Here is a 13,832-nt window from a genome sequence, read left to right on the forward strand (position 1 = left end):
TTTTTTATTGTTTACATTAGTTTATTTAATGTATAACATTTCTAAATAATTATAAAGATATTAATAACAAATTCATTTTAACTATAAATTTAAATTTTAGTTTTAGGAATAACAAAATCTGTTGAGAAAAAATCTAAAAAAATCATTTTAAAAAAAAATATTTTAAAAAATTTAAATATTCTTTTAATTAATGCACTGATTAATTTCGAAATTAGTAGTATAATATTATTATAAATTAATTTTAATTAAATTTTTATTATAAACAAAATAATGAAATTATATGCTAATTTTATAAATTTTATAAGTATATTCTACATTATATTAAAATAGAAGTAATTAATGAATTACATATTAAAATTATGTTTTTTTGTGCAAAGATATTAAAATTATGTTGAACTGGTAAACCAATATATTTAAAAAAAATACTTCAGTAAGATAAATAAATAAAATATCATTCACCGTTTAAAGTGATTAATATATCATTCCCCTTTTAAAATTGTTAACATATGTTAAATTTTAATATTTAGAACTATATATTAGGCCTGGGACGGATCGGGTATCCGAGCAATTTTAAATTATCCGGATCCGGATCCTTATCCGGCGGATCCATAATTTTCCTATCCTTATCCGGATTCGGAGTTCTCGGATATTCGGGTGTCGGATATCCTTCTAAAAATTATAATATCCGGCGGATATCCGGATCCGGATCCGGATTTGGATCCTTAAAATAAATAAAAATAATAATATTAATATATATAAAATAATTTAAAAATAATTTTTGATAATTATTTCTATTTATAATATTACAAAATTTACATATACTATTATAAAAATGAAAATATATTAAATAAAGTTAGTTTTTATATATAGATATTACTATTTTTGAAATAGTTATTAATAAAACTTACGGATCTGGATATCCGGACTAAAAAATCAAGATATGCGGATCCGGATCCGGTTTTGACGGATCCAACATTTTACTATCCGGATCCGGATTCGGCCCCTCCAGATATTCGGATTTTTGGATCGGATCCGGATCGAATCTCAGATCGAATCCGGATCTCGGATAAAAGTCTCAGGCCTACTATATATCATCTATTAAGTTATTTTTAAAATGACAGCAATATATTATCATAAATTATTATATACAGAATAATATAAAATTTTATATTTATAAATGAAATGTTACCCGCACGGATGTGCGGGTTAAAATCTAGTTTTTATTTAATTTAGATGTTTTTCTTTATGTTTTACTTCAAAATTTTTGTTTTTATTTTGGTTATATCCGAACCGAACCGATATAACCCGAATCCATACGATATATGATTACTTTATGGGTTTTATGATGCAATACAATTTTGAACCGAACCCGAAGTGTTATTATCCGAACCCGACACGTACTAATAAAATTAGTATGGGACCTAGAAGCGTAAACCCGAAAATCCGAAAACCCGAAAAACCCGATCCGAATGCCAACGGGTACCCGAACGCCCAGGCCTAGTGGAAACTATATGAAAAATAGGAAACACATTTCCCTTTCCCAAGTAGAAATTAAGACTCACTAACTAAGCAATTCATTATCTTGTTAAACTCCAGTAAACATATAAAGAAAAAGTACGTCTTATATATGGTATAGAAGAAATAACAAAAGGACATAACTAGAACTCATGTGTGTGGCAAGCTATCAAAGCTCTTATCATTCGTGACATACATGAAAAGAAAACTACAAATCATCTTTTAAGCAGTCTTTATGTATTTAGGCAGAAGCAATTCCCCAAAAGACGATTCCTAAACGAACGAGGATTCAACTTGGCCTTCTCGATTTTCAACTCAGCTTTGAGACCAGACTTGGCAAGCTCAAGTTTCTTGACCTCTTGTTTGAGTTCCACGATCCGAGCTTCACAAGCATCCGGTTTCTTCCTCTCTAAGTAAGCCATCCGAGCTTCATAAGCATCGCGTTTCTTCCTCTCTAAGTAAGCTTCACGTTTCTTCACCTCGAGATTTGGCCGCAACCATTCCACGTTCAAACCGGCTTCCGTCAGATAAGCCAATTTATCGGAAGTTGTCCTTAATTCAGCATCAGAGAGCGTTCGCTGATGGCGAAGTTTCCGGATGATATAAAAGATATCGCTCATCAGATCATATGCCCTGGTCTCTGGCTTCATTAAAATATTGTTTTATTAAAATATTGTTTTCAAGAGGTTTTCTTCGTGATATGCTTTCCATTGGTATCGCGCGCCTTCTCTTTCTTTATATAGGCAGCTAAAGACCGCCAATTACTTCGAAGGACTCGATAACTAAATTTAAGTGTTTTTACTTTTTGGCCAAAGATCATCATAGATTTTTATTGATTTTCTTTTTTTTGTATTTCCTTTTGACTTTTGAGCTATAGGAGTTAATTAGAAAAATAAATAATATAATTAGCCTTAATTTTCCTTTTCTTCTGTTTGATTATTACATCTGTATATTTAGATTTGATCACTTACGAGACCAACAGATCACCACGGTTAGCTTGGATGACAAGTAAAGCATGTGACCGAACCCACCAGTTTTTAGATAAGATCCCAGACAAGGAGACAAGATGTGAGAGTGATCAGAACAGGAGCTGAGTACTTCTCGATCACGCATTATGATTCTGTACATTCCTCTCCAGATAATACAAAGCTGAGCCAACAAGAAGACAATGCCGAGTCAAGGTTGCGTATAAGACAAACCCCACTTCTTGATCTGAGCTCTGGCAAAATTCTTGGAAAAAAATATACGACACTTTCAACTGATTTATTTTTTTTTACAATTTTTTCTGATTTAAATTTACAGTGATAAATATAACCGTAAGTTTATTATTGTCAAGGTTTTGTTTCTAATGGACTTTTTCACTAATGGATTTTTGTAACTATAACAATGGATTAAACCTATTCCATCCTTTGTACAATCTTATAGAACATGTAATTTATTCACAAATAATTAACCTACGTGAGCAAAAAAAATAAAAAAAAATAAATAATTAACCTACGTAAATATTATTATTATATGTACTCTTGACCTTCGTCGAGCTTTGGTGTCCTCTCAACGTATAATTTTCTGACCCTATTCGCAGAAGCACAGGTAGAAAATACTGTTGTTGGAGACATCTATATTAAACTAAAATATCTAGAGGGGGCATATAGATTAAGCTTAATAACTTACACCAGTTTCCTAAATTTTGTTGGGTTCAATGCCTCCATTTTGTTCTATGTGGCTCTCCCACTGGACTGGTTTAACTTTGGTATGGGACCCCTACCTAATGGGCCCCCACTTCCAATTTTTGCTTATGTAACGTTAATATATGTAATCTTATGTGCAACAGTGCAAGGCAAATTGAAAATCAAAGTTTTGGTTTGTGGTGTGCAGAATAAAATAGTATGTGGGTCTGTAAAATTAGCGCGTAAGTTATTCGACCTTTTCTATTTATTTAAATTATTTATACATATTATAATATTTTTTTTTTAACTCACCAGAAGAAACTTACAAAACTGACTCTTTAGCTTCTTCTTTGTAAACGCAAGTTCAAAAGAAAACCGGTGATTTTTTTTTTTGATTCTTAGGTAAAATCAAAAATTATTTCTTTTTTCTAATAGGATCCCGAAAATCTCATGTCCGGCTCTGCTGATCTCTTTACCATTATGGAAAAAAAAAGTAAATTATTATTTATAGCATTGTATTGGAGTATATGGGACAGTTAAGAAAAACGCTAAAAAAATTTATGTTTAAAAAGTCAACTTTTGAGATATTAATTACTTTTCATTTCCACGCGCATGATAAGATGGGGTAAGAACATGATTAATGGAGGGTTCTTAGGGTGTGATGTTTAGCGAAATATAAGAATTCATCCTAAGAATCCTCCATTAACCATGCTCTAAATGACTTCGTTTTGTTGGAATCAGTAACTATTCCATCTACGGTTATCTCTATAATCATTACCCTTTGACATCATTTTCACTGAGGCGACCTCTTTTGTAAACGGATGCTTCATCTTTGTTGACCTCCTACGAAAGCATCTAACTCCACCCCAGGGACGGATGCAAAGGCAAGCTTACATGACTCCTACGAAAGCATCTAACTCCACCCCAGGGGCGGATGCAAAGGCAAGCTTACATGACTCCTACGAAAGCATCTAACTCCACCTTAGGGACCGACGCAAAGACAAGCTTACGGGAGCACATGCCCCAACTGATTTTCAATTTTCCTTGAGTAATTATTGGCCCATGAAATGCCTTCAACTCTAAAATTAATCTTAATGAAAAATATCATGTGCCCCCGACTACTTATGTTCCTACATCCGCTATTGCTCCACCCTCGAGATGATGTTGTGAGTGAGGGGTTACCCAAGGGGGGAAGGGGAGGGGGATTCCCTTTTATCACTATGTGCACATGAAAGTGATATTGGTCCGCTAGTATCTCCACCTTTTATGAATAGTAATTTCATGTATTCGAGGATAAACATATTAGCTATAACCTTATGGTGCTTGATATTATTTTCACTGCCTACTTGAAAAGTAGATATCAGAAATTTATATAGTATTTTTAATAGCTGTTTACTATTTAATTATATCCATATAGAATTATCACCTAGACGGACTTCTGTGTATGAGACTAATTGGTTATTGATTTATTTATTTAGTTAGCAATAGCTTAATATTAACCCATCAAATAAATATTTGCACTTTGTTTGTGTCCCAAATTACGATTTTAAACAAAGTTTATTAATAATAGAGAGTAAATATATAATTCAACATCTCCGATGAATTATAATTAATTAATCTTGTTAAGGAATTTCCTTTGTTAAAAACGGAAAAAGGAAAACTGGAGTCGACATGTGGTATGCGGAGATCATTGGTATATTGTACAACAAATATGTTCAGGTAGTGAATTATATAATTTGACGAATTAATTAAAAGCCAAACCTGAATATGAAAACTATATAGCAAACAAAAACGCAAAAAGGAAATTCTAGCGGTTTATATTTCCTTTTCCTAGTAAGAAAACAAATCCACTCTCTCTAACAAAAGTAGTATAAATATAGGTCATTACTCACCTTCACAGATTCAATCCAACAAAGCATCCTAACACTCGAACATCTCCAAAAGATTAGTTTCAGTACAATGGTAATGTCCGATAATAGTCCGTTCTCCATGTCGACCATGTTCAATGCTTTACAACAAATCCACCTCTCAAATACGCGCTTAAAACGGCTCTTTAACCTAATGACTAGTTGTGAAGGCGTGGGACAGTTTAAGGATCTGATCTCAACGTTTGACCAAAGTCAGCTTCAGATGATGGCGTCATTGCTGACGTCAGACTCCGAGTACTTCATGGAGGTCGTCAGAAACAAGTACGGGTCGAGACGCGTGCAGAAGCTCCTCGGAGTATCAGTTGACGTGGACGCGTTCTTCTACTGTGCTATCCTGCAACGCTTCTTCGACATCATGACTGATAAGTACGCATCCTACGTGGCGATTCGAGCTACGGTCGTTTTCGACCAGGTGAAGAAACATGTGATGTACAAGTACGTTCTCCACTACGCGCTCGACATAGCGCGTAACCAACACGGCTGCATCGCGCTTAACGAGGTCATAATCGATACGGATGATCCTTTATACAGGATTCGGCTACTAGACGTAGTCGCGCGCAACGCTCTCTTCCTAAGCAACGATCCTTCGGGGAACTTTGTGGTGCAACACGTGCTTAAACTGTATGACTTGCGCTGCACGCACAACGTGGCGGTTAGTCTTCGTGGCCACTGCTTCAAATCATTCACTTGCTTTAACTACTCATGCTATGGATGTGGGAGCATTAACTCCGTTCCTGTGGGCTTTTGAGGAGCGGGAGAAATAGGTTGATGAGGCTGGCGAGGAGTGAGTTTGGGAATTTCGTGGTGCTCAAGGCACTGAATGTCACGCAGGAGATGAATAGGGTTGATTTGTTTTGGGATCTGGTGCAGAAGCTGATGCCTCTTCGCCACCTTTTGCTTAGGTCTCACGGAAGCAACATTGCAAACATCTTGGAGTCATGTTCCATAGCTAATATGTGTTCCAATTAAAAGTTTTCGATTGTGTTATGGTTGATTATAGAATTCTGGTTTAAAGTAGATTGTGCTAACTTATAATTTATAGTATCGGAAAATTTAAATAAGAGTAGAATTCAATACCCGTAGGAAGCAAATAACACTAGTATAAGGGAGAGAGTTTATTATAAGGAAGAAGAAGAAGATGTAATGATTCTTTGATTATAAACTCTTGTTCTTGTTTTTTTTTTTTGTACAAAAGAGTGATATGAGTGATGGTATTTATAGTGAACAACAATACATAAAATAACAAAGATGGTGCTTAATTTGGTAAATGAGTGGGTGATCATAGTGCTTGATGAGTAGATGATCATAGTGCTTGAGTTGGTAAAGGAGTGGAGGATCATTTCAAAGTTTATCTTATAACAGATTGTGATTTTTTGTGCAAGGATCCTGATTTAATTCAAAAAATAGATTTTTCTCAGTAAAATAATTGAAATAAAAAAGTGATGGAAGACAGCGATTGCATGCAGTAATTCAACATTATACAATTTTCAGAACTATTCACGATAAATTTGTGTTAACAAAAAAAAATTCATGATAATTTTGTAGGACAGACGGGCATAAATGTAGTTCAACTGTTCAACAGTAATATTTCCATTTCTTTTCTCTTTTTATATATGTTTTTGCTATAACAATATGATTTTGTATAAAATTATGTTTGAGAAAGAAAAAAATTGTCTTAGAACTAAATTGAATTACAGTTTTGAATAGGAAAACAAATACGAAGCGGCAACACAACTTCTATCTCTTTTACCAGTGGACTTGGACACTTTCATGCATCAACAAGGCAACCAAACATCAACATCTTCAGCTCCTGCAATAGAGAAAACATCTTTATTACCGGTCAAAATACTATTCAAACCTCGTGGATAAACTAACGTAACACTTTATAAGATAAAAAGTTTACCTTTAGAGTTCAAAAATGCTCTTGGTGAAATTATGTTGGGGCCATGCATCTTCACTCAATAGCATTGGAAGCAGTTTTTGATGATTCTTCCAGCAACTTGGGACCAACCAACAAAGCAGAAAACCTCTCTTCATGCCAGAATTACATCCCATATGTTCTATTATACACATCTCCCGGACTTGGAGTCCGGAATTTTGGTTCTTCATATCCATTGCTGTATAGGCTCCCGGTGAATCCCAGCCGTTCATTCCTAAGAAGCTCGGCCATGGCTAGAGAGTTCACACTTTGGCCTTCATTCCACTTATCCCAGTGACCATTAGACAAGACTGGATTTGCAGATGGTTGTTGTCTTGGGTGCTGTGAGAAAAGAGATAAATTACTTCCATGTGCCTGATGGTCCATTAGCCTTGAGCTAAATCCGTAAGTTTCTGCAAGTGAAGGAGATAAGTTTCTGAGATCATGATGAAACCCATTGACTTGTTGTTGTGCAGCAGACAGAGACTGCTGTCTCAACATTTGGTGTCCTGTCTCGTTCCCATAAGAATTCATTTGTGATGAGAAACTTGATCTCATATCCAAGTCTGCATTTACCATCCCTCTCCCAACCGCTAGAATAGCAGGATCCGCGAACTCTATATCACTCGCACTACTCGGATTCCCAACTGGAGGCTGTATTTGATATGTATTCCTCAACATGGCAGCAGAGTCAAGAAAACGAGTTCCTAAGATACAAGGAAGCATGAGAGTTTTAGTCTGTATCAGTAGCATCAGTCGCACACTAAGCTACCATAAAACAGAGGTAAAGAACTACCTGGTGCCGTATCTGAAGATAGGCCCACTCTTTGATGTGAAGAGAAGCCAGGAGGAGGTAACCTGCTCGGCGCAGAAAATCCTGGAGGAGCAGAAACTTGAGGTCGTGAAACTGCTACAGAACAACAGAAAAACAAAGTGGAATGTATGAGAAAAAGATTCAATCTAATCAAGAAACAAAGGAAATTCATCAACGATAAATACTAACCAGGAGTCTTGTACGATGAAAATAAAGGACTAGCAGAAACATTATCTAATCCACCGGAATAGTTTGAAGCAAATCCATTTAGATTCCCGAGATTATCCCGATAAATATCTCGACTCACTACAGACTCTGGAATAGGCCTATCTCTTGAAAACTGCCCATAAACGCTATGATTCTCCCTGTCAAATGCTTGATTAGTAGATTCTTGTGCAAAAGAAAATCTGGACTGGCTGTTATGTTGCTTCAGGAGGTTTGAAGGTTTTAGAGGACTGGCTCGCTGATCAACTTTGTCTAGTAACTCAGCCAAATTGTGGGGTGAAGTTAAGGATTCATCCCATGGATCAAAGTCGAGTGACAAAATGTTTGAGATTATTTCGTCCTCTGTACTATGAACTTTGTTCCTGCCTTCATTAGCAAACAGAGAGTGCTCCACACTGAACATGGATTGCTCACCAATATCGCTGCTGCCTCGATCCGAAGGGAACCTCAAGTCTGAACCGTTTACACCTGACGGTTCACAAGGTAGGGAAGAACGAGAAGCCAGATGATTTGAATCCAAAATGGAACTTGAAGAATTAGACAAAAACAGTGAGTTGGTAACATCCTCTTCATGGTGATGCCTTTGTCTATCTAGTGATGACATATCCTCCACATCCAATTTTGAGCTAACTTGCATCTGGGATTGCAAATCTAATCTCCAATCCCACTCTGGCCTCGTGCAGGGAACCCCAGTCTCTGATGGAATAGCTTTTTCATCAATGTTTATAGAGCTATCTATCTTGCATTGCTCTGGATGTGGCAACTTTGATATTTCATGATCAGGTTGTCTATTAGAACCTTGATCACACTCACTACGAATCGCAATATCAGGACGGTCATCTCTGGAATCGGTAGTTATCTCCATTTGTGAAACATCTTCTACACCATCCTCTGAATCGTCAGACGAGCCCACAACAGCTGAAGACTTGTCAATGTCTCTGCCATCGTAGGAAGAGTCTGTTGAACTGGATAACCGATTGCTAGGAGAATCTCTATCAGGTGAGGTGGTTCTCTTGGACCCAGAACCAACCACAACATTATGCTGCAAAGGCTTCAAAACCCTAAGTTTGCTTTTGTCAACAGCTTTTTGATTTTCTTCTTTGCCTAATGGTCTCTTAAGAATGTTACTAGAGGATACAGGGCCATGAGCTGCGTTTGCAACAACAGCAGAAAAGGCCAAGGTTCCATTTACTGGGGTCGTTCTTTGTATATCAGAAGATCCATTTGAGGTAACCGAAGTTGCTAAAGACTGCTGGTTTGCATTATGTGTCCCCCTGCAGCAGATATCCCTATTTTGTTATATTGACCCATTAAAATACATCGCATAAAAAAGCAGCAAGTGAAAAACTTACCATGCCGCTGCAGCAGGAAGAGCAGTGGATCTGCTAGAGCTCCCACTCCCACTAGGTGGAGAATACCTGGCAACACTTACTGCATTCTGCTCATAGAAAAAAATGAGAAATGAAAATAGTAAGCTTAGTCAACTGAAATGATTTCATAAGCTAGTCATGTCACATCATTGAGTTAGTCACCAATTAGGATTTAACAAACATGAAACCTTCCGATTTGTAATATTTTGTGATTTAACAAATATGGAAACTAAAGCTTCTAGGAGATGGTGTAATAAAATCTAAATTGCACATAATGTCACTAGAAAGCTGAGATTTAACTGAACTTACACTTGAAGGGACTTTTGCAATTGGTTTAGCAGAAGAACTGTCACTGCAGAAATCATCTAGTGGTGGAGGTAGCATGCTTCCTGAACGTTGATGCAGAATGTTTGTTGCTCCGGTGATTTGCTGAACTCTACTCCTTCAAAATTATTAACAAATCATCGAAAAATACTAGACCAGCCATCATATTACATATATACTAGAAAGGCAATGGATCCAAGAAAGCGAACAATCATGAACGCAAGAGGGAATTATAAAGGTTAAGACGATAAACGTACCTTGTATGGGAATATATGGCCTCATCTTTTGTGAAACTATCCTCTTGTGAACCGACCTCGTGCAGATAGAGACAATCAGGATTAACACACGCCTAGAAACAAAAACATGCAATTAATCATTACAAAGACATCAATCTCAATTTTTTATCTGAAAAGAGGTAACCAAAAGAAAAACTTAGGGGGTCAGAAGGTAGAACAATAATCTAGGGAAGGCGTACCGCATTTCTCAGCCATGCATGACAATACTTGGTTGTCCCAAAACACGCCCTGCAATATATATATATAAAAATACATCTTATCCACAACTGAATGAAAACAAACTAAAAACACCAAATACATAGTGTATCAACATCACAACCAGGAGATCGGCCTATATGGCCAAAGATCCCCTAGACAACAACATTACCACAATCCCTGCACAAACTAAAAACACCAAATACATAGTTTCAAACAAAAAAAGGAAGCGAGTCAAAACTTACTTCAGTGATTTCCCATCCAAGATAAACCCATGAACGGCCTGGATGCAACGGACAGCCTCTTCCTCTTTTGCATAAGTAATATATCTGAATAATAAGAAATATTATGAGATGAGTAAAATAATGAGAAGAAAAAACTCAATGAACTTCATGATAAAAGGAAAAATCAGAAACGCACACACTGCATGTATCATTTGGGAATAATTGGATGGCACCAGATGATGTTCGGGACATGGAAACCTTGAGAACTTTTCCATACTGACCGAAATATTCTTTATGATAGAGTAGCTGCAAGGAAAATGGAGCCTAGTCACATAACAAAGAAATGATAAAAAGGGTGTAGTGTAGATAAGAGTTCTCATACATCTTCATCTGCTAGATTAAGGGGCAACCCAACAATGTAAACAAGATTCCTTTGGATGACGCGCACACTAGTGAGTTGCTTTCTCCCTTCAGAAGGTTTTGATCTTGACTTTTGAGTCTTCTTGCGCTCCATGTTGGTTTCAAAGGCCAGACTAAAAAAGGTCAAACATATGCAAATCAGTAAAAGAGAGCATAAAGAAAGATTATCCCATAAATATAAAATTCACCGAAAAAATCAAGTGTTAGAACCTGTCGCAGTCAACAGTCATCCCTACAATCTTTTCTTTGTCATATGGAGTGCGACAAGCAGGACAACGCCCTTCTATCTGATCTTTCTCTGCCATGTCTACTATGTGATGCCAGCACCAAACACAAATCTGTATTAACAGAGCAAACATCATTGGTCAATGAGGCCAGAAAGAGACGTGAAAAGGTTCCACTGAGTCATTTCTCATCACATATATTCTATTTTTCATGCTTCACAGATAAATTGCAGAAGAAACTTTGAGATAAAAGCGAAAAGGTTATGCTGATTATTGCTATTTAACATTGCAATAAGAAGTAACAACATGTAAAGAAACAGAAGATGGGAAGACCTGATAGCCACATTTGCAAGGCTTCAATTGCTGATCAGTGAGATCCATCTCTTCAGCACATAGTGGGCAAGTCTTCTCTCCTTGGTCACTCATGCTGGCCTACAACAAAAATTCGAAAACCTAAATTCAATGCAAATTCAGCATATCCCCAATCAAAACCTAAGAGTCTATTATATTCTATGTTTACTTCAAAGCTAATTAACTCTAAATATTCAAACTTTCAGATCGATACTAAGAATTTAAAAAAAAGAAGAAGGAATCTACGATGAAGAGCTCCTAGGAATCGATCTGCGCACACGCACCGTGCCGATTCAATTTACATCGTTCGGATATAATCACAGACAAAACATATGAACCAATCCAAAATCTCAATCACAATCTTACGATCCAAATCAATAAAAAACGATGATCCAATCAAAAACCCAGAACTAGGGTTTTGAAGAGAAAGAGAGAAACATACGAATTGAGAAAAGATTCGATCGGAGATTTTGCAGAGGGAAGAAGATTGGTGAGATGAGGAGGGAAGCGAAGCTGGAGATTTGCGAGCGAAACAGAGAGAGATTGGATGGCTGTGATTTTGTGATGTGAGATTTCGCCTTTTTTTTAACCCTTGATCTCTCTGCCAGATCCACGTTGCTGTCTGGTTCGGTTTTATTACTAGATTCTGTCCGGTTGTAAACCGGTAGATTTCAGCCGGTTTTTAGGCGTTTTATGTTGTTACCAAAAATTGTTCTTGAAAATTTCATGTTATTACCAAAAATTGTATGACAGCATATTAAGAAGTAACTTTGCAAACTTGACCTGTGTGTTTATACTGCAAAATGGCACAATCTCTGAAGCAAGCCATGAAATGGAAAGATATAATATGCCTTTTTTTTTTTGCTTTCTTTTTTTCTATTTATAAAGAACCTTGTCTGATCTTTTCACTTCTCAAAATAAATTAAGATCAGAGCACAAAGAGGTGACAATGAACAGAGGTTTCTCTTCTACTCTCTTCTCTGTTCTTGATTTTCCAACTGCAGTGTATTCAATGTGGCAAGCTATTGACTGATCTCAAGCTGAGTTTGATGTGGGAACAGATGATTAAAGAAGACTCAACACCTTTGAACGAGAGAGTTTATTGTCCGTTTCAAAGCTGCTCTTATCTAATGTCCAAAACCGAACTTTCTTCCTCTGATGAATATGCACTTAGGAGATGTGCCAAAGAGAGAAGAAACTGATATGTATTCCATTCACCCAACGTGGGTTTATATACAACAAAGAGAAGATCTCTACAAGATGATATCAAATCTAATGATACATATCGACTCCTATATTCTAGTACAACAATATGATATGAGGAATATTCCCGAATCTCCAATACTCCCCCTCAAGTTGGAGAGTGTAAGTCGAGCACACTCAACTTGCCAAGTAGATACTGAAACTGCTCACGCCCAAGTGCTTTAGTAAAAATGTCGGCGAGTTGCTCTGTAGTCCTAACGTACTTGTTCGCTATTATCTTTGCTTGAACACCATCTCGAACATAATGACAGTCAGTTTCAATGTGTTTGGTACGTTCATGAAAGATCGGATTGTTGGCAGTATGAATTGCTGCCTGACTGTCGCAAAAGAACGGTACTGGCGCTTGCTGACGGACACCAAACGTCTTCAGTAGAGAAATAATCCACGTTAGCTCACTATATGTCATAGCCATTGCCCGATACTCTGCTTCTGCCGACGAGCGTGAGACTGTCTGCTGTTTCTTAGTTTTCCAAGAGACTAACGACCCTCCAAGCATCACTGCGTAGCCTGTTAGTGACCGTCGGGTAAGAGGACATGACGCCCAATCGGAATCACAGTAGGACGCTAATGAAAGGTTACTGTCCGAACTAAGGAGTATGCCTCGTCATGGACTTCCTTTCAGATACCGGATCACTCGTAATGCAGCTTCCCAATGTCGAGTACGCGGAGTCTGCATAAACTGTGCAAGAGTGTGAACAGCGTAGCTCAACTCAGGTCGAGTAATCACCAAATAGACAAGGCGCCCTACAAGTCTTCTATACTTATCAGGGTGCCGAAATACTTCACCAGCATCCTTCGCAAGATTATGATTATGTTCCATAGGAAAGTCCACCGGCTGAGCAACAAGCATTCCACTGTCAGAGATAACATCAAGGACATATTTGCGTTGGCAAACATAGATGCCTTGTTTGCTACGCGAGACCTCCAAACCCAATAAATACTTCAACGGTCCAAGGTCTGTCATGTGAAAGCATTCACTCAAATATGTCTTGAATTTCGAAGTAAGCTGTGGATCGCTTCCACCAATAATCAAATCATCTACATACACGAGTACATAGAGGACAGAGGCGCCACTAACATATGTAAAAAGCGAGTAAT

At 37.1% G+C, this 13,832-nt stretch overlaps 1 protein-coding gene and 1 pseudogene across 4 annotated transcripts; one reads left to right on the top strand and one right to left on the bottom strand.

Moving 5' to 3' along the window:
• Window positions 1-5,141: 5,141 nt before the first annotated feature.
• Window positions 5,142-6,102, top strand: LOC106334645 (annotated as a pseudogene).
• Window positions 6,103-6,854: 752 nt separating this feature from the next.
• Window positions 6,855-12,067, bottom strand: LOC106334643. 4 transcript variants are annotated; one of them, XM_013772962.1, is made up of 14 exons: window positions 11,914-12,067; window positions 11,454-11,552; window positions 11,107-11,234; window positions 10,859-11,009; window positions 10,673-10,782; window positions 10,498-10,581; window positions 10,237-10,285; window positions 10,019-10,110; window positions 9,747-9,873; window positions 9,420-9,505; window positions 8,032-9,341; window positions 7,825-7,938; window positions 7,014-7,735; window positions 6,855-6,920 (listed from the first exon to the last, which is right to left on the bottom strand). In XM_013772962.1, the coding sequence occupies exons 2-13, from the start codon at window positions 11,544-11,546 to the stop codon at window positions 7,155-7,157; spliced, it is 2,925 nt and encodes a 974-aa protein (XP_013628416.1). In that variant the 5' UTR covers window positions 11,547-11,552; window positions 11,914-12,067; the 3' UTR covers window positions 6,855-6,920; window positions 7,014-7,154. The 4 variants fall into 4 exon arrangements, with proteins under 4 accessions (XP_013628416.1, XP_013628414.1, XP_013628417.1 ...); XM_013772960.1 differs by having other exon boundaries at window positions 9,747-9,879; XM_013772963.1 differs by having other exon boundaries at window positions 7,825-7,935; window positions 11,914-12,066.
• Between the last annotated feature and the right edge of the window lie 1,765 nt (window positions 12,068-13,832).

Source organism: Brassica oleracea, chromosome C3 (genome assembly GCF_000695525.1).
Source record: "Brassica oleracea var. oleracea cultivar TO1000 chromosome C3, BOL, whole genome shotgun sequence".
NCBI classification, from domain to species: domain Eukaryota; kingdom Viridiplantae; phylum Streptophyta; class Magnoliopsida; order Brassicales; family Brassicaceae; genus Brassica; species Brassica oleracea.